The following is a 20,330-nucleotide window of genomic DNA, read 5'->3' as shown; positions in this document are numbered from 1 at the left end:
CAAGGATTGAAAGGATTTCCAGTAGACTGTTGACTTGATTCATGATGATGACTGCTAGTTAAGACTTTGAAAGTATGATGTTGACATGATCAGTTCAATCAAAGCTACGGTAGATATGTGATTTTACGTAATTTCATCTGTGGCCTTGAGCCTTCTTGGATGGGCACTTCTAATGTAAATCTATGGCATCACCCAACGGGCTTGAATGTTCTAGCTCTCCCTGTAGATTTTGCAGCGACGTAGTGTCCCCATGAGTGACAGAACACCGAGCCAATCACGGCACAACTAGAGAACATTACCAACCCCTACGCTCTGTATTTTCCGCTGGCTGCCCCACAACCACAGAAAGCACAGAGCTAGCCTGAAACACCTGCGTTTTGGAGCTGACTCACTCAAGAAAGCAAAAAAATACCATGTTTGTATGCTGCTTCATTAACTTTTGTAAGTTTTTATTTTATTTTTTACATTGTTTGCAAACTGATATATGACACGTATCAATGCCAAAATAACATGCAAAACAGGCACACAAAAAAACACCTGCCCTGAATGACGGGTCGCCACTGACACACACACACAGCAAGGTTTGCAATTGCGCACCTCTGTACATTAGGCCACATCCAAAGCACATACTATGATAAATGGAACAGTATGTTACATTTCATTGAAGTAAAATGTATTTCTCTAAAATCACTGAATTTGTTACTCATTGATTGAGTGCTACTACCACAATAAATGGCTGTCAAAACACTGTATAGTTTACACATATCTGTACTGATATGCAACAGGTGCATGTGTGGCCAAGCTAAGGCAATAAGAGGTGCACTGTGCAGAACCAAAACAATACACTCAGTAAACATAACACTTTACAGGCTGCTGCCAACAACCAATTAAAAGGCACTTAGCCTTTGACGTGTCTCATAGCTCAAATCAGATTCAGTGTTTAGTGGTCACATGTACAGGGTTGCAGGTGTGATTGCAGGGTACAGTGAAAATCTTAGGCTCCGAGCTCCAACATGCAGGACTAAATGAAATAAAATAAGGAAAATTGTAATAAATCTTGCCCAGAAAAGAGCCATAGGCAAGGGAAAATAGATTGATGTAGTGGATATTTGTTTGTGTGTTGCTCATGCTTCCCTAACAAAAGGCAAGTCGCTGGGCCTTGTACCCCTCCTCGAGGCAATTGAGTGGATGGGGATGTAAAAGCAACAGGCCCTGGGGACAATGGGGCCCGGGGGCATTAAGTCACGGATGACTTGGCGTATTTAGGGCCAGCAGCTGACCCTGTGGAGAGGCATCTTGTCCTGGTGGAGGGGGGCTCGTGTCCGCAAGTACACCACAGACAGGGGTACATATAAACAGGGCAGGGAACGGGGGTCGGGCCTGCAGTCAACCCCAGCCACAGCCATCAGGACCTGACAGGGTTGGACAGGGAACAGAGAAGTCCTTCCACTGGATGGTAAAGGGATATACAGAAGGTATTGACATTGAGGTTTGACATGTGATTAACACTGAAGTGTTAAAGGTGCGACATCATATCGCTATTACATGACACAATAACAAAGAACCACAAATGCAATGTAATAACATTTTATTACTATTCCATATTAAGTACATGGTTCCATTTGCAGTTGGCAGGAATTGTGTTGCCTGGTTACGATTACAGCAGAAAACAAGACAAGTGTTACGTCTGTGATTACTGTACAAACATGGTACTGGAAAGGTCCAGCGTATTGCTTGTTGTTCATGCATGATTATAACAACTACTATAAATGTATTTAATTCCCTCATAACATAGGGTTAGATGTCCAAGTATTAACATACAAACATGTTACAAACCAAACATACTGAAGTCAAACCAACCAACAGAACATACACATTTAGTGTAGCCGATGATGGAAAATAAGAAAGGTCAGAGACTGAAGCTCTGTGGAGCTCAGAGAGGGTGAACATACATTATCTTTCCATGTGAACTCTCCCGAAGAGATTCCCTTTTTATTCTCAAACACACTTAATGCTAGATAATCCAGATTATAATCCAGATTCTAAACAGTTGGAAGACTGTTGGAACGAATGACACCAACCATCACCACAGGGAATATAGATACTCTGCTGCACCCTTTTATTACAGAGGTAACCAATCAGAGCTATAGAAAACTGCATTGTCACATGAAGACATACAACAAAAAAATTATATTTTATTGTCTGTTGAAAATCTTATATTGTCCTGTACTTGTGATTATTACTGATAAACAATTGATCTAAAAAATATATAAAAAAAAGCTTAATCTTTACAATATTTCCATCTTTACAAAAAGCTCAATCTTTACATGCCATGCAAAAACATACATCAAGCAGCTCCATCTATACCTATTTAGGTCAATGTTCAATCGTCACATGTAGTGAGACATTCATCTAACGGCATTGGATTTGAAAAAAATTAACAAAACACACACATAAAACGAGCAATGCTCTCAAACAAATGAACGAAACAACACTTAAAACAATGAGCAAAGTGCAATTTGTCTATGATTAGAGACTGGGTCCTGCTACAAAAAAAACAAACTGATTCCAGGGGAAACTGTTCTATCAATAACAACTCAGTGATGTCACTATACGAATGATAATTAACTCAATCTGATAGTTAAAATAATTAGTGAATAAAAAGGAATTAGTGGCAGTGCATGTTTGCTTGTTATGTCTCATTTGGAGAGATTAGGTGAAAGGTAGCCCAATCCTTTTCTGATAAGAAGAAAATATAATTATTTTATAATTTATCTTTGTATTTAAATAAATAAATGAGTAAACATTGAATAAATAGAACATACAGCCTTCATGCGAACAGGAGGATCCCCTCAACTAAACATGGTCGTTTTAGCACACTGAGCACTATTGGTCAGTAGCAAACATGACAACTGGATTCTGATTTTGGATCAGTGTACCCTTCCCCAATCACAACCTAGATCGATAGAAGGTAAGAAGTAGAACTGACAGATCAAATCTTAGGGGCAGGGAAAGGCTTTAGGAAGATTGTGTTCAATTTACACTTATATTAATATCTACGTTTTAGAATACAGATAATAAATAAAATACGGGGGGAAAAGTACCCTTCCATTTGGAGTTTCTTCGCAGTTTCACGCTATGAAATACATTCAACAAATGTCTCAACTTGAGACTGCTAAAGGAAAGTATGGCCTTGGAACAATACAGTCACATCACAAGTGCTAACCAGTTACCTCCTCAACACTGATCGCTTCTCTGCAGCCAACCCCAACTCAGTAGTGCCATACAGACAGCGCTCTGTCTCTCTCCTAAGACTTGAAAACAACAGGTGTAGCAGTACAGGGTAGTTCTACAAACAAGTTAGAAAATATACATATACGTGTAATATTACATCATAAAACAGATTTTTTTCATTTTTTATTTAAACAATATATGAACAATATGAGACTCAGCCACTGCTAGTAATAATCAGTCTATTTCTACAGCTTACTACTTACTGTATGTGCAGGTTGTTCCGTTTGAACACATTATAGTGCAGAAAATCTAGTATTTCTTATCTGTACCTGTTACATGGCTAGGCTTGTGTGTATTCAAAAGACAAACCAAGGAATTTATGGCTACAAAAACTCAAATCAAGGACGTCAAGGTTCTTGGGTAGTGTGACTGAGAAAAAAATTATTATATAAGTATTCTGTGGTACACTTGAGTGTTCACTTAGGGATCTTATCAATACACAACTTTCAAAATGATTTGAGTTGCCTACACCAGATTGTCTAAGTATGCTAAGAGTCGTTAGGAGAAGGAGCGTGGTTTACATAGCAACTCTGCCGGACGGGTGTAGTGTGTGGTGACATAGGCCTCAGAGGACGAGGGCCCTCGAGGTGCAGGCGGAGGATGGGTAGGTACTACCCAGATACTGCCGGGCCTGCTCTGTCATGATCCGCTGGTCCTCAGTCTTCCCATAAACCACTGCTTCCCACTCGCTTTTTACCTGCATGAGAAGAAGAGAGGATTTATCTCTCCCACCTCTCAACCCTTCTATCCCCTTGTGACAGCCAAGACCTTGATGCTCAATAAATACATTTTTACTAAAAAGTGGCCAGCTGAACCCAACATACTGTGTAATTTGGACAGACAATATTTTCCCTCTCTCCATCATTATATAAATAATCTGAGGAGCAATAATGTGAGGTTAGTTAGGATTAAAACCTAAGAGACATGTCTGTGTGTACCTGTCTAAGTGAATCGTGGTGGGACATTCTGACCGAAGGGGGGTTCTTCCTCTTGCGGGGGCTGGGGAGGTGGAGCAGGGGGGCACAGGACCCCTCCCTCCCAGACGAGGGGGTGCAGGGGTGCTCCTCTCTGTCTCTCTCAGGGAAGGGGGTCATCAGTAAGGAGCTGGTCAGGAGACTCTCCTCTGGGACCTGGAGGGGGGCAAGGAGGGGTAGATATTGATTAGTTGGTTGGTTCATTGGTTGACTGACTAGTCTGATTAGTTCCCAGAACACACCTGTGCATTATTGCGCTGTTCCTGGAATAGCTGGACGTTAAGACAGTCTTTCCCCCAGGAGTCCAGCACCAGGGACTTACGCACTTTCTTGGCTGGCCCATCCACCTGGAAGGAAACAGGGACAAGGTTGTGGTTAGACTGGATTAGAGGTCGACTGACTATGATTTTGCAATGACGATACCGATTATTGGAGGACCAAAAAAAGCAGATACCGATTAATTTTTTAAAATATATATATTTTTAAAATCAGCCAATTTTTATATATTTGTTATAATGACAATTACAACAAGACTGAATTTTATTTTACCTTTATTTAACTAGGCAAGTCAGTTAAGAATAAATTCTTATTTTCAATGACGGCCTAGGAACAGTGGGTTAACTGGTCTAGGAACAGTGGGTTAACTGGTCTAGGAACAGTGGGTTAACTGCCGCCCAATTAACACTTTTATTTTAACTTAATATAATACATAAATAAAATCTATTTAGTCTCAAATAAATAATGAAACATGTTCAATTTGCTTTAAATAATGCAAAAACACAATATGTGCCATGTATAAAAGCTAACGTTTAAGTTCCTTGCTCGGAACATGAGAACATGAAAGCTCGTGGTTCAATATCCCCTTTTAAGAAGTTTTAGGTTGTAGTTATAGGAATTATGACGCGTCAACTATTTCTCTATTTTCCATTTGTATTTCATATACCTTTGACTATTGGATGTTCTTATTGGCATTTTAGTATTGCCAGCCTAATCTCGGGAGTTGAAGTCATAAACAGCTCAATGCTTGAAGTACAGCAAAGAGCTGCTGGCAAATGCAGGAAAGTGCTGTTTGAATGAATGCTTACGAGCCTGCTGCTGCCTACCACCGCTCAGTCAGACTGCTCTATCAAATCATAGACTTAATTATGATATAATAACACACAGAAATACGAGCCTTGGGTCATTAATATGGTCAAATACGTAAACTATAATTTCGAAAACAAAACGCTTGTTCTTTCAGTGAAATACAGAACCGTTCCATATTTTATCGAACGGGTGGAAACCCTAAGTCTAACTATTGTTGTTACATTGCACAACCTTCAATGTTATGTCATAATTATGTAGAATTCTGGCAAATTAGTTCACAGTTTGCAACGAGCCAGGCGGCCTAAACTGTTGCATATACCCTGACTCTGTGTGCAATGAACACAAGAGAAGTGACACAATTTCACCTGGTTAATATTGCCTGCTAACCTGGATTTATTTTAGCTAAATATGCAGGTTAAAAAATATATACTTCTGTGTATTGATTTTAAGAAAGGCAATGATGTTCATGGTTAGGTACATTTGTGCAAAGATTGTGCTTTTTTCAGCAATAGGCTTTTGTTAAATCGTCACCCGTTTGGCGAAGTTGAAGTAGGCTGTGATTCGATGATAAATTAACAGGCATCGCATTGATTATACAGGACAAGCTAGTTAACCTAGTAATATCATCAACCATGTGTAGTTAACTAGTGATTATGTTAAGATGTATTGTTTTTTATAAGATAAGTTTAATGCTAGCTAGCAACTTACCGTGGCTCCTTGCAGCCACAAGGTCCTTTTGATGCTGCACTCGAGTAACAGGTGGTCATCCTGCCACGCAGTTTCCTCGTGGATTGCAATGTAATCAGCCATAATCGTCATCCAAAAAGGCTGATTACCGATTGTTATGAAAACTTGAAATCGGTTGACCTCTAGACTGGATACCAATAAAGACAGCCAGCACTAACAACTACAGTTCTGTAAAAAACACTTACATCATGTTTCCATGTCATGAAATGTGGTTGTAGTTCCCTGGTGAAGATGTCTGATCCAATCTCCTGCTTCAGCACCTCCCTGAGGTCTTCCTCCAGGAAGGCCAGGGACTGGGGCTGAAATATACACACACACTTACATTAATACGAGCACTGTCACAAAGTACTTACACTCTTAAGCACACACATTCAATTATAAATACTTAGACTACAGGGCACAGACAGAGCAACTTTACACTGACACTTACCACCATCTTTAGTGGCCCATGCATCTTCTCCTGGGCGGCCAGGGCATTCTTAAACGGAGTAGGAGTTCTGGGAGTCGGAACCATGATGGACTTACGGATCTTAGGGGTCCTGAAACTGAGTGAGGCAAAGAGAGATATTCTTACAACACCTGCTAAAATGAAGAGATCAATCCATCAACAAACATGTAATATACCCAATTAAAAGCAATTTTGAAGATATGGAGGAACCTGTAGCCGCCTCCTACCCCACATTCTCTTTCTGGTGTTTGGGCGTGGTCTCCCTCTGGAAGGGTGTGTTGAGGAGACACTTCTGGTCACAGACCGGGGTGGAGGTCAGAGCTGGATTGTCCAGGTTCAGATGCTCTCCTCCTGATGAGTTGAAGAACTGGATAAAGTTAGAGAATTGAGATGGAGAAGAAAGTGGGAGTGTAAAGTAAGCGTCTTTAACAGACTGTACTACCAGAGCCAGATGCATTGTGCCATCATGCTTTAGCTTGATCTAATTCCTAGCATCAGTCTTACCTGGGAGGGGGAGAAGGGCAGTGCTTTCGTGGGGGTGTTCTTGGGCGAGTTGGTGCTGGGTGAGTCTAAGAAGGATGGGCAACTCCTATCAGGGGACTGGTCCCCCCTCTTCCTCCTCCCCAGGGTAGGCAAACTCGATCTGGGCATGTTGTTCGGGGTGTGGGGGGAGGCCTTCCCCTGACCCATGGGGGCACAGTGCTTGGTGGAGATGCCGTTGGGGTGGTCAACTGCGTACCTCATCCCCTCTGTGGTTCTCCCCTGGGGTGCGTAGCACCCTTGTGTTTGTTTCGGGGGGGTAGTCGCCTCAGACATGTCGAAGCTGGACGCCTCGCTCCACGTCATAGGGTCCTGTAGAGCCAGACACATCTACAATGGATTTTTAAAACATCCATACTCTGGGTCTGGTATATGTAAACACACACTGCCACATACACACAGACACCAAATGCACATCTACACACACTCACCGAGTCGATGAGCTCCATGGACTCTGCGAACTCTGGGATGGTCTGCAAGGTGGAGAGCACGGAATTAGCCTCCACAGACAGGAACTTACTGGGGGAGACGTGGTGCTGGACCTGGAGCCCTCGGCCCTCCTCTGGGCCCCTCCAGCCCTCCTCAGCCTGCTCCATCGGGGGGCCCCGGCCCTCCTCTGGGCCCCTCCAGCCCTCCTCAGCCTGCTCCATCGGGGGGCCCCGGCCCTCCTTTGCCCCCCTCCAGCTTCCCTCAGCCTGATCCTCCAGACTGCTGCTGCTGGTGGTCATGGTGTCGTCTGACACGCTGTCTGCCCAGCTGGAGTAACGCTCCACATTCTAGGGGAGAAGAAACTGGGGTTAGTGTGGAGGTGATTGTGGTGGCAGGATCAACCAGGGCTACTGTACAGGTCAAGGTTGGGCCAATGACATTTCAAAAAGGTTTCAATGGAAGTTGAGCTGACAAGGAGAAAGCAATCTAAACCCAAATGTATACCCCAAACCTTATCTCCCAACTGCCAAATTTAACCCCTCAGTTTTAAACTTCAAACTTCATGTGAACTCTTTAGACCCCTAGTGAAAGCCAGATGTTGGCATGGTGTGAGATATTGGCATGGTGTGAGATATTGGCATGGTGTGAGATGTTGGCATGGTGTGAGATGTTGGCATGGTGTGAGAGAAAGAAGGGAGAGTACAGGGCAGGACACACACTGTACAAGTGGGGTGACAATAGTCAGTGGTAAGCATGGGTTGCACTGCACTAAGAGATTTATCAGATAACATCTGAACCACTGACATCATCATAATAGTTTGATCTTCAATGCAGGTGAAAATCAGATACATGGATGGAGTGAATAGAAAAATGAAGAAAGGAAAAGTCAAGGCTGGTCTCAGAGGGGATTCCGGTTGAGAAGCAAATTTGGGGTAAAAAAAAAAGAGTGAAAAAAAGAGTTGAAATAAAGGATGTTTGGTTCCAAACCAAACTGCTGGCTGAAGTGACACACGGTGCACTACTGCTGTGAGGAGCGAATAAGAGATTGGAGGGAGGGAGGGAGGGTAGAGGAGGTTTATGTTGGCGGCCGCATGGTGGGATGGCAGGAAGCACTGTAAATGGGGGTGGAAGGGGTAGAACTAGGAAACACAACTAACGGGAGTGTGGGGAGAGGGGTGAGATGGTTAGGCTACTAAGACAACACTACAGTACAACTAGGAGCTCACACACAGAGAGTGTGTCCTTACACATGGGCCTCGGTACTGGGCCTGTCTCCGGACCTCAGTCTCTGCTGACATAAGCAGAAGCTCAAGCTCCTTAATTCTCTGCTCTTTGTCTGGGTCGTCATGGCAGGACGGCTGGAATAAACACACACGGGAAGGAGAGGAGGACAGGACGGAGGGAGTGAGGAAAAGGAACGGAAGGAAGGAGACAACAAATGTACTCGCAAATTACTCAAGTCAGACTCAAAGGCTTATTCAGATTAACACCAATCCACACATTTGTTAAAAGACACAGAAGAAGCAAGGATTCAGGAAGATCGTTCAGTTGTTTGATTGAGAGACTGATTAATAAAAAGTGCAGACTGAAGGTAGTAGAGTGGGAAAGTATATGATGGGGAAAGTGGACAGGATTGAACGACTTGCCTACTGATTTAGGATCAGATGCCCTTTCTTCAGTCCAAATGTTGCACATTTTGAGGAAACAAAACACCTGACTCTGGGTCAGTTGTAAGGGACAGGTCACTCACCGATAAGTAGCTGGAGGAGTCTTGGAGGCTGTCCATCAGTTGGCCACAGTGAGGGCTATAAGGGTAACCCCTGAGCTACAAAGCACAGGACAGACCCATCAACAACAAGCCTTCAAAACTCAAATAAACCGAATGATCAAGACAAACCTATGCAGAGGATCTGAACTGAGAGACCCGTGTCTCACCTGTGTTGGTCCTTCCATGCCCAGAGGGCTGTGCCCATGGTGGGGGGTGTCTGGTTGGGGGACACAGGGTCTGTGGTGACTTCTCTTCACCCCCCCATGGTCAAAGCCAAATCCCCTGCAGCCCTCCTGAAGATACCCCTCATGCTCTACCTTCCTCCTCATGGTGGAGTTCCAGTGGTTCTTAATGGAATTGTCCGTCCTATAAGCGTGACATGACATTTTAGACTGGTCTGAACAAACCTTGTGCCCTAGGCCCAACCCTTTTACCAATAATGTAGCTGTAAGCAATATGGCACCACCAGTTGGAGCCATCACCGTACTGAAGGAGATCAGACAAGGAGAAGAAGGGAATCCATTTTACTCTATTGAGTTGCAACCGCCCACAACCTCAGGCATAGAACTGTACAGTATATCATTATGTTACCTTCCAGGCAGCAGCTTGGAGATCTCAGCCCAGCGGTTGCCCAGGCGTTTGTGGGCCTGGTAGATGATGCAGTCCTCCTCCTGGGTCCAGGAGGACTTCTTTACTTCAGGGTTCAGGTGGTTGTGCCAGCGCTCACGACATTGCTTTCCGATGCGTCCCTGCAGGTGCTTAGCGATCACCGACCAGCGCTTGGGGCCATATTTGTGCACCAGGTCGATCACCTACACACACAAACATACAAAGAAGACAGGGAATTGTAAGTGACTTCTAACAATGCAATCCAGACAGGCATTCCTCTGGACCTCTAAAAATATCTATACTGTTTAATATTTAATCTATGACTGGAGGGATATAGGCCATTTATGAAACTCCACTACAGCCCCTTACTTCACAAACAGAGCTGCCACATCATCATTGGCAACGTCGTAGAGAATGTCCAGAATGAAGCAGAAGAAGTAGAACTCGGTGCCATAGCGCTTCTATCATGGAGCCAAACGTGTGATGATATCTCTCAACAGTCCCACACTAGCCAGCGCTATTATCTTCCTGCATATCTTACTTCTAGCATGTCACTAAGGGCAAGCCAGAACAATCCTATCACTGGCATGTATTGTGATGTGAAGCCTAGATGTTGGAGGAGCAAGACCCCAATCTTGACATTCCAGCAGGCAAGGCATCATGTAGTTTTATTTAAGGAATGCATTGTTCACCTTCCACCTATGAGAGATATGATCCTACAGCCTGGCTGAGGAGGGTCTCACGACCAGGGAGAGGCTGTTTAAGTTGTTTAAAAGCATGAGGTAGTGGGGTGTTTGCAGTCAATGAAAACTACTGCAGGTGCTGCCGACGGGGACACAGCGCAGGAGAGGAACGTGTGTACTGTATGTTACTTTCAATGTTTCAGATTACAAGAGAAAGGTCTGTTATGTTTATACTGCAGCTTGTTTGTATTATCAATGACCTGCTCCAATTAAGCCCTCTACCTTCCTTTTCTACCTCTTCCCCTCCTCCCTTCCCATTTCTTTCCCTCTACTCCCCCCTCACTCATGCCAGGTTGGGGTAACTCCCATCTCCACTTACCTTCTGATCCTCCTCTTTTGTCCAGGGTCCTTTCACCAGCTCTGGGTTGAGCACCTTCTGCCAGCGGTGCTGACACTGGCCATCTGTCCTCCCCTGTGACAGACATACACAAAGCAGAGCATGACACCTCAGTAACACACAACCCCCCCCCCCCCCCCCCCCCTCCCCCCCATCCATCCCACGAACACCACGTGTTATTACAGTTATTCACACACACTGGCTAATAACCCATTCCTTACACAACACCATGTGTTATTACAGTTATTCACACACACTGGCTAATAACCCATTCCTTACACAACACCATGTGTTATTACAGTTATTCACACACACTGGCTAATAACCCATTCCTTACACAACACCATGTGTTATTACAGTTATTCACACACTGGCTAATAACCCATTCCTTACACAACACCATGTGTTATTACAGTTATTCACACACACTGGCTAATAACCCATTCCTTACACAACACCATGTGTTATTACAGTTATTTACACACACTGGCTAATAACCCATTCCTTACACAACACCATGTGTTATTACAGTTATTCACACACACTGGCTAATAACCCATTCCTTACACAACACCATGTGTTATTACAGTTATTCACACACACTGGCTAATAACCCATTCCTTACACAACACCATGTGTTATTACAGTTATTCACACACACTGGCTAATAACCCATTCCTTACACAACACCATGTGTTATTACAGTTATTCACACACACTGGCTAATAACCCATTCCTTACACAACACCATGTGTTATTACAGTTATTCACACACACTGGCTAATAACCCATTCCTTACACAACACCATGTGTTATTACAGTTATTCACACACACTGGCTAATAACCCATTCCTTACACAACACCATGTGTTATTACAGTTATTCACACACACTGGCTAATAACCCATTCCTTACACAACACCATGTGTTATTACAGTTATTCACACACACTGGCTAATAACCCATTCCTTACACACCTGTGACCCGTCTTATCACCTTTCTTATCCAGATAACGTACTGAGTGTACAAAACATTAAGAACGCCTTCCTAATATTGAGTTGCATCCCCGCCATTTTCCCTCAGAACACCATTTTCTAACAGTGTGTCACAGTTGTACCACTTACTGGGAAATTATTAGCTACTAATTTCCAGGAGTCTGTTCCATGCTGCTCCACTAACTTCTTCAGCCTCTCATCCTGCAGAGAGAAACAGAGACAGAGACAGACAGAGACAGAGACAGAGACAGAGACAGAGAGAGAGAGCGAGGTGAGGAGCCAACCTTCCTGAGACACTCCCTGTATCTCCAGTACTTCAGAAAAGTAAACGCCCTATGGGGCTTCCTTCATATAATGATAAATTAAATGATAAACCAACAGTGTTGAACAATACAGCACACATTTACAAAATAAATCATATTCTATCTACTTTGACCCACCTCGTCACAAGACCATTTGACTTTGCACAGTATCTTCTTGTCTTTGCTCTTGTCCTTACCCTCAGGATCTGTGGAGTGTAGATCTTCATCGTCAGACTCACTGAAAAGGAGAAAGAGAGAGAGAGGGAGGTAGAGGAAAGAGAGACGTGGAGGGGAGAGAGGGCAGATAACTGTTCAGAAAAACGACTGCATGAAACTAAGCTTACTCATATCACTTCATTATAATCAAATCATTACTCTTCACATTTCATTATCATTAAATCAACATAACTGACATAATTCAAACAGAAAAATACAAAAACAGGAATAGTACATTATTCATGCCACAACTGAGTCACATACAGCACCAACCCACCGATACCCCACTACAAATAACCGCCCAATTTAAAACTGAATCAGATGTCAATGGATTGAGCAGGCACAGAGTAATTCATAGTGAGGCAAGACTGGCAGTAGTCTCAGTGAGTGGCATGCAGCTGTAAACGGCACAGAGATTCATATTAAAAAGAACATTCCTAACCATAATTAGAGTAGCCTAGCCTCCCATTCCCCACTAGATCAGACATAATGATGCCTGGCTGTGGCGGTCTCTATGCCTAGGTTGAAAAAGGGTAAAAGCTAGTTTTATTGGTTATAGTGAAACAACTGTTACCCTTGTTGAAGAAAATCCAACATCACACAACTGTCCACTTTTTGTCTCAAATGTTGATGTTAGGAAAAAACATATCTCCAATCTATTAGAGACTTGCTGCTTCTCAGGCACCAAAAGGCTGTAATACAGCTGGTCCTTCTCTAATGTGAAACTGTGCTGTAATACTGGACACAGCTTGTCCTTCTCTAATGTGAAATTGTGCTGTAATGCTGGACACAGCTTGTCCTTCTCTAATGTGAAATTGTGCTGTAATGCTGGACACAGCTTGTCCTTCTCTAATGTGAAACTGTGCTGTAATACTGGACACAGCTTGTCCTTCTCTAATGTGAAACTGTGCTGTAATACTGGACACAGCTTGTCCTTCTCTAATGTGAAACTGTACTGTAATGCTGGACACAGCTTGTCCTTCTCTAATGTGAAACTGTGCTGTAATACTGGACACAGCTTGTCCTTCTCTAATGTGAAACTGTCCAGTAATGCTGGACACATCTGGTCCTTCTAATGTGAAACTGTGCTGTAATACAGCTGGTCCTTCTAATGTGAAACTGTGCTGTAATACTGGACACAGCTTGTCCTTCTCTAATGTGAAACTGTGCTGTAATGCTGGACACATCTGGTCCTTCTAATGTGAAACTGTGCTGTAATACAGCTGGTCCTTCTAATGTGAAACTGTGCTGTAATACTGGACACAGCTTGTCCTTCTCTAATGTGAAACTGTCCAGTAATGCTGGACACATCTGGTCCTTCTAATGTGAAACTGTGCTGTAATACAGCTGGTCCTTCCAATGTGAAACTGTGCTGTAATACTGGACACAGCTTGTCCTTCTCTAATGTGAAACTGTGCTGTAATACTGGACACAGCTTGTCCTTCTAATGTGAAACTGTACTGTAATACTGGACACAGCTTGTCCTTCTCTAATGTGAAACTGTGCTGTAATGCTGGACACATCTGGTCCTTCTAATGTGAAACTGTGCTGTAATACAGCTGGTCCTTCTAATGTGAAACTGTGCTGTAATACAGCTGGTCCTTCTAATGTGAAACTGTGCTGTAATACAGCTGGTCCTTCTAATGTGAAACTGTGCTGTAATACAGCTGGTCCTTCTAATGTGAAACTGTGCTGGAATACTGGACACAGCTTGTCCTTCTCTAATGTGAAACTGTCCAGTAATGCTGGACACAGCTTGTCCTTCTCTAATATTAAACTGTGTCACCAGAGAGTAGTTGTGCAAACTTAAATCTGTCCATGGAAATGTCTTGTTGCTGGGCAACACTTCCTTCATGGCATCACATTGTGCCAGGGGTAGAACATCTAATAAACAAACAGGAAGAAGGCTGAGGACACCAGTTGCCCAGAGTAACCCCAGAACAACCCTAACCTATAAGTTCACACTGACACTGTTCTAACTGATGAGAGCTACACCACAGCTGCCAACAGATATACTGAGCTGTTGCCCTTGTTGTATTCCAGATATTGTCAAGTAAGAGTCTGATGTTGGGCAATACCACAGAAACATATGGGCCTAAATGTACTCTAATTGTACAGTAAGGTTAAGCTACCCTGGTAATTGATCAAGATCAGCCACAGCCCCATACAATCTGGAGTCTGAAGGACAAGGACTGCATTCAGTAGCCTTTGTAACATTAACATGCCTGTGTAGCATTTGCCAGCAGCATACCACTCTGCATCCCATGGCTAGCTTGCTTCTAAAGCTAAGCAGTGTTGGTCCTGGTCAGTCCCTGGATGGGAGATCAGATGCTGCTGGAAGTGGTATTGCAGGGCCAGTAGGAGGCACCCTTTCCTCTGGTCTTGAAAAAAAAGATTGAAAAGGTGATTGATTGTCCTGTGTAGGGTGCTGTCTTTTGGATGGGACGTTAAACAGGTGTCCTGACTCTCTGAGGTCACTAAAGATCCCATGGCACTTATTGTAAGAGTAGGGGTGTTAACCCTGGTGTCCTGGATAAATTCCCAATATGGCCTTCATACCATCATGGCCACCTAATCATCACTAGTTTACATTTGGCTCATTCCTCTCCCCGATAACTATTCCCCAGGTTGTTGCTGTAAATGAGAATGTGTTCTCAGGTCAACTTACCTGGTAAAATAAAAATGGCTCTCTAATGTGCAAAATAAGCAATCATTTCTATACAATATTCAGCATGATGCAATCGTCCTGGTTGGGATGAACATTCGGGTGGATTTACAGCACTTTTCTTCTAAAAGAAATGTCAAAGTACAAAGTTCCTAAATATGGCTGTTGTTTTGGCCTCTGAGAAACACTTGCACGAGCCAGCAGAGCACATGAACACACAAATATTGGAACACGCACACATACACACACTGTGGTGGGTAGAACAAGGCCTCCCACAGGTTTTCAGTACTGGCCTGTGATGAAAGGGCTTCTTCAGTGCTGACTGGGACATGCCAATAAAATGTCATCATAATTCCCTCACTACAGGAAAGAGAGAGGTAGAAGTGGCTGGGTAATTCTACATCAACAGGCTCTTTGTCCTATATAGGTGTGTGTGTGTGTGTGGCATAAAGGTAGGTGTGTGCGTGGCATATAGGTGTGTGTGTGTATGTGTGGCATAAAAGTGTGTGTGTGTGAGTGTGTGTGTGTGCGCGCTGCGAGGAGGCAGGTCAGGGAGTGGCTAAACTAATAGGTCAGCCCTAACGGTCCAGGCTGAACTAAACAGGAGTTTCAAAACCAACCCGGGGGGATTGAAATGATTTCTTATATAAGAACTTGGCTAAGGTGCCTGAGCGAGCCTACACTGTTTGAGGCCCACTTTCCCTCACACACTAGTTCTTCATTTGTAGTGGTCAGATTATCTTCATCTCTGTCTAATACCTACGTAACAAATGAACCTATGTAATGAATGTGTATAATGTTAGCGAAGGTGCAAAAATATATTTTCTAAATCAAACTGAACCTAAACGTGTCATCCTCTTCATATGCTTTTTTAATCCCTCATTTAGCATGTGAATAAAATATAAAACTGCAATACTGTCTTTGTCAATGTGTTTCCACCCGTCACTTAATTTAAACTTCCACGTGAAATGTAAAGCAGAGGGAGAGGCGGAGGACCATCCTCCCCCACCCTGGCCCTCCCCTTTCACCCCCAGATGGGGCACACCGAAGGGGGTAGGGTCTAGGTGGGTAGGGGGTGGAGGGATCCACACACGCGCCACTGAGCTGTTCATTCAGACAGAAATGACATAATTGTCATGTTTGTGTGTTTAAGGGCAGTGAGCAGGGTCCAATCAGCCAATAAACCAATAGTTCATTCAGCCATTCACAGGCTCAAACTCATGAATACTAATAACACACAGCTGCATCACTCTGGCCTTACCTCAAGAGGGAAAATATCTCCATAAATTAATACATTAGTGCTCTTGTCTATTTAATAACCAAAGCATTAGCATTAATATATGTAATTAACTGAACATTCTGATTTGTGAAAACAATAGATGCCTAGCCTACAGTTGTAGCCTGCTCTGTGTACCATTTTTTGGGACTCTCTGGGACTTTTTTGTCATTGGGGATTTCCCCATCATGTACCCACACAACTGGGTAGAATGGTGTACAAAACAATCACACTATGTTGGATTTAGACTACAGCAACAAAAACGTGCTTTTTCTAAATACATACACCTATATTAACTCCCTTTGTCCTAAAACAATAATGTTCGTTCTAAAATAAGATGGCTGGGCCATGACCCAATCTTCTAAACAACAACAAAAATGTACCCTGGGATGAAAATAGCAAGCTGACATACAAATCATTAAAATCCAGACAGAAAATATTTAAACAAGAAGCAATCTAATATCACACAGTCAAACTCTGTCATTTAGTTAAATTCACCATTCTGCGATTCTGACTGTAAATAAACATCGCACAGGCGTTTCAACACAACGGTTCTTTACCTGTTCAATTATAGTCGTTCACATGATACAAAGCCACGTTTTCTGTTCGGGGCTAGATGTCAATGAATGGGTGTTGAATTGAGCCCCAAAATAGGCCACAATACCGACCAAAGCAGTTACATAACCCACCCGACAACTCAAATCAAAAGTTTATTTTGATTTTTTGTCAATGGTATCATTAGCAATTTAGGAAATAGCCTAGCTTACTACAAAATAAGCAACTGTTTTGGTTATCAAGCTCGTGCCGCAGGCCTTGACAGGAAATAATCAGTGAGACATTTTTTGTGCCACATGCATACTTTGACTGTTCTATAATCAGGCATTTTTCACATACATCCTGCCAAATAACGTATTAATTAAATTATACAATTATTTGAATGAACCTTTATAGGCATAACTAGGCTGTAATTTACTGTAGCCTACTGAATTTCACTATCCTAAAATGCTACAATGTGACAGAGCAGGTGTTCGTGATGTGTCAAAATCAACGTGACATCTGGCTTAATAAGATAATGCCATGCAAAGAACAGGGGTTCAGAGTGAGTTTCCTTAATATAACTATTCTGTTGCAACGATCATTTTTGTATCATATCTGAAACAATAAAATGTAGCTAGTAAGTAGCCTAATGAATGGTAACTTTAGCAACAATGTATCACCCACCTGAGCGACTTTATTTCGGCCATATTGACAGCTGATCAACGCTTTTTAAAAATATCCTCTATTTGTAGTTAGGCTAAAATCCATATAAAAAGCGAATTAGGTGATCTCTATGGACAGTTTTCCATACCACCCGATGTCTATAATCTTCCAGTTTATTTTATGACAGTGAAAATAAAGTGCTACGTTTGCTGGCTAGCGCTTAACTTCCATGTCAAACTCGTTCTCGCTGTAGGAAATGTGTGCAATCTTATATATAAAAAAAACGAGTCTGCTTATCTTTTGCATGTCACCACGATGCATGTAATGTCATAATCCGATCGAACAGGATGTGAACATATTTATCTAGCTGTGACCCGCCTTGTAGCCTAAACACTATTCTCCCTCTCACTGTTTACTGCACTTCTATTTTGTTGTTTTCGCAGTCTGATTTTTGTCCATCCCGCCGAATCTCGCGTCCAGCCTCCTTCTAGAAGAGTCTTTCAATCTGCGCAGGCGGCCTCGCACCTGATTGGTCAGAATCGGGGGAGCGCTCCAAAAAGCGCCTGTTGCGTTGAGCGCAAATGAACCTGATAATATTAATACGACAATATTGTCATCACATAGGAGTCATTGTGTCATTGCAATCATCCGGAGGATGGTGACAAAATATATGATTTTATATTTTTTGTCCGTTGATTCTACAATCCTCACACAATGTTGTTGTCAAAACGAGCCGATTATGGACGTTTTTATAACAAAACAATGTAACAATAACAACAAAACAGTATGCCTTCTGTAGTACTATTAACAAACAGATCCTGGCACACAGAGTACTTACTGTATGGATGACATCATCCGTGGAATGACAGCTCTATTTCAAACGACGTTCTGCTGCCCCCTTGTGTACAACTACTTTGACGTTACATAATTTGAGTACGGTAAACCTACATGAACAATGCATTCGGAAAGTATTCAGGCCCCTTCACCTTTTGCACATTTTGTTACGTTAGTCTTATACTAAAATGTTTTTTCCTTCGTCAATCTCAATACTCCATAAAGACAAAGTGAAAACAGGTTTTGAAACTTTTGCACATTTATGAAAAAATAAAAAACAGAAATAACTTATTTACATAAAGTATTCAGACCTTTTGCTATGATACTCGAAATTGAGCTCAGCTGCATCCTGTTTCCATTGATCATCCTTGAGATGTTTCTACAACTTGATTGGAGTCCAACTATTCAATTGATTGGACATGATCTGGAAAAGCACACACCTGTCTATAGAAGCTCCCACAGTTGACAGTGCATGTCAGAGCAAAAACCAAGCCATGAGTTGAAAGGAATTGTCCGTTGAGATCAGGAGACAGGATTGTGTCGAGGCACAGCTCTGGGGAAGGGTACCAAAACATTTCTGAAGCATTGAAGGTCCCCAAGGACACAGTGGCCTCAATCATTCTTAAATGGAAGAACTTGGGAACCACCAAGACTCTTCCTAGAGCTGGTCACCAAGCCAAACTGAGCAATCGGGGGAGAAGGGCCTTGGTCAGGGAGGTGACTAAGAACCCGATTTTCACTCTGACAGAGCTCCAGAGTTCCTTTGTGGAGATGGGAGAATCTTCCAGAAGGACAACCATCTATGCAGCACTCCACCAATCAGGCCTTTATGGTAGAGTGGCCAGACGGAAGCCACTCCTCAGTAAAAGGCACATGACAGCCCGCTTGGAGTTTGCCAAAAGGCACCTAAAGGACTCTCAGACCAGGAGAAACAAGATTCTCTGGTTTGATGAAACCTAGATTGGACTCTTTGGCCTGAATGTCAAGCGTCATGTCTGGAAGAAACCAGGCACCGCTCATCACCAGGCCAATACCATCCCTACGGTGGAGAGTGGTGTTAGCATCATGCTGTGGGGATGTTTTTCAGCGGCAGGGACTGGGAGACTAGTTAGGCTCGAAAGATGAATGGAGCAAAGTACAGAGATCCTTGACGAAAACCTGCTCCAGAGCTCTCAGGATCTTAGACTGGGCAAAGGTTCACCTTCCAACAGGATAACGACCCTACGCACACAGCCAAGACAACGCAGGCGTGGCTTCGGTACAAGTCTCTGAATGTCCATAAGTGGCCCAGCCAGAGCCTGGACTTGAACCCGAATCGAACATCTCAGGAGAGACATGAAAATAGCTGTGCAGTGATGCTCCCCATCCAACCTGACAGAGCTTGAGAGGATCTGCAGAGAAAAATGGGAGAAATTTTCCAAATACAGGTGTGCCAAGCTTGTAGCATCATACCCAAAAAGACACGATGCTGTAATAGCTGCCAAAGGTGCTTCAACAAAGTTCTGAGTAAAGGGTCTGAATACTTATGTGAATGTGATATTTCAGTGCTTAATTTTTAATACATTTGCAAAAATTTCTAAACCTGTTTTTGCTTTGCCATTATGGGGTATTGTGTGTAGATTGATGAGTGGAGAATTGTTTTAAGGCTGTAAAATAACAATGTGGAAAAAGTGAAGTGGTCTGAATACTTCCCGAAGTCACTGTATGTTGGATCCAGTTTTAAAGTGGAAATACCAATTTCTTAAGCCCTGTGTTTAACTAGCTAATTCATTACAATACACATGCCTACTTTTGGTGAGCTTTATCTCAATAGATATCCACCCACAGGCATAAATAGAAAGGCCACTATTATAGCCATGGGAAGAGC

General features: G+C 42.9%; 1 protein-coding gene across 3 annotated transcripts; it reads right to left on the bottom strand.

Annotated features, from left to right (window-relative positions):
• Window positions 1-1,571: 1,571 nt before the first annotated feature.
• Window positions 1,572-18,091, bottom strand: LOC110535322 (myb-related protein A). 3 transcript variants are annotated; one of them, XM_021620248.3, is made up of 16 exons: window positions 17,651-18,091; window positions 12,411-12,510; window positions 12,100-12,171; window positions 10,958-11,050; window positions 9,878-10,098; window positions 9,454-9,652; window positions 9,269-9,343; window positions 8,766-8,876; window positions 7,521-7,865; window positions 7,054-7,419; window positions 6,777-6,916; window positions 6,532-6,646; window positions 6,287-6,400; window positions 4,511-4,615; window positions 4,233-4,424; window positions 1,572-3,991 (listed from the first exon to the last, which is right to left on the bottom strand). In XM_021620248.3, the coding sequence occupies exons 1-16, from the start codon at window positions 17,671-17,673 to the stop codon at window positions 3,860-3,862; spliced, it is 2,403 nt and encodes an 800-aa protein (XP_021475923.3). In that variant the 5' UTR covers window positions 17,674-18,091; the 3' UTR covers window positions 1,572-3,859. The 3 variants fall into 3 exon arrangements, with proteins under 3 accessions (XP_021475923.3, XP_021475926.3, XP_090045633.1); XM_021620251.3 differs by having other exon boundaries at window positions 7,054-7,401; XM_090189507.1 differs by lacking the exon at window positions 8,766-8,876.
• Window positions 18,092-20,330: the final 2,239 nt, after the last annotated feature.

Source organism: Oncorhynchus mykiss, chromosome 11, assembly GCF_057628025.1.
Source record: "Oncorhynchus mykiss isolate SJ-2025 chromosome 11, ASM5762802v1, whole genome shotgun sequence".
Lineage (NCBI taxonomy): Eukaryota > Metazoa > Chordata > Actinopteri > Salmoniformes > Salmonidae > Oncorhynchus > Oncorhynchus mykiss.
This window is presented reverse-complemented; position numbering and strand designations above follow the sequence as displayed.

Coding starts and splice junctions, on each gene's coding strand:
- LOC110535322 (XM_021620248.3), bottom strand. CDS start 17,673: ATGGCCGAAATAAAGTCGCTCAG. Junction 12,511..17,650: donor GCCGAAATAAAGTCGCTCAG/GTGGGTGATACA, acceptor TCTCCTTTTCAG/TGAGTCTGACGATGAAGATC. Junction 10,099..10,957: donor CAAAAGAGGAGGATCAGAAG/GTAAGTGGAGAT, acceptor TTGTGTGTGTAG/GTGATCGACCTGGTGCACAA.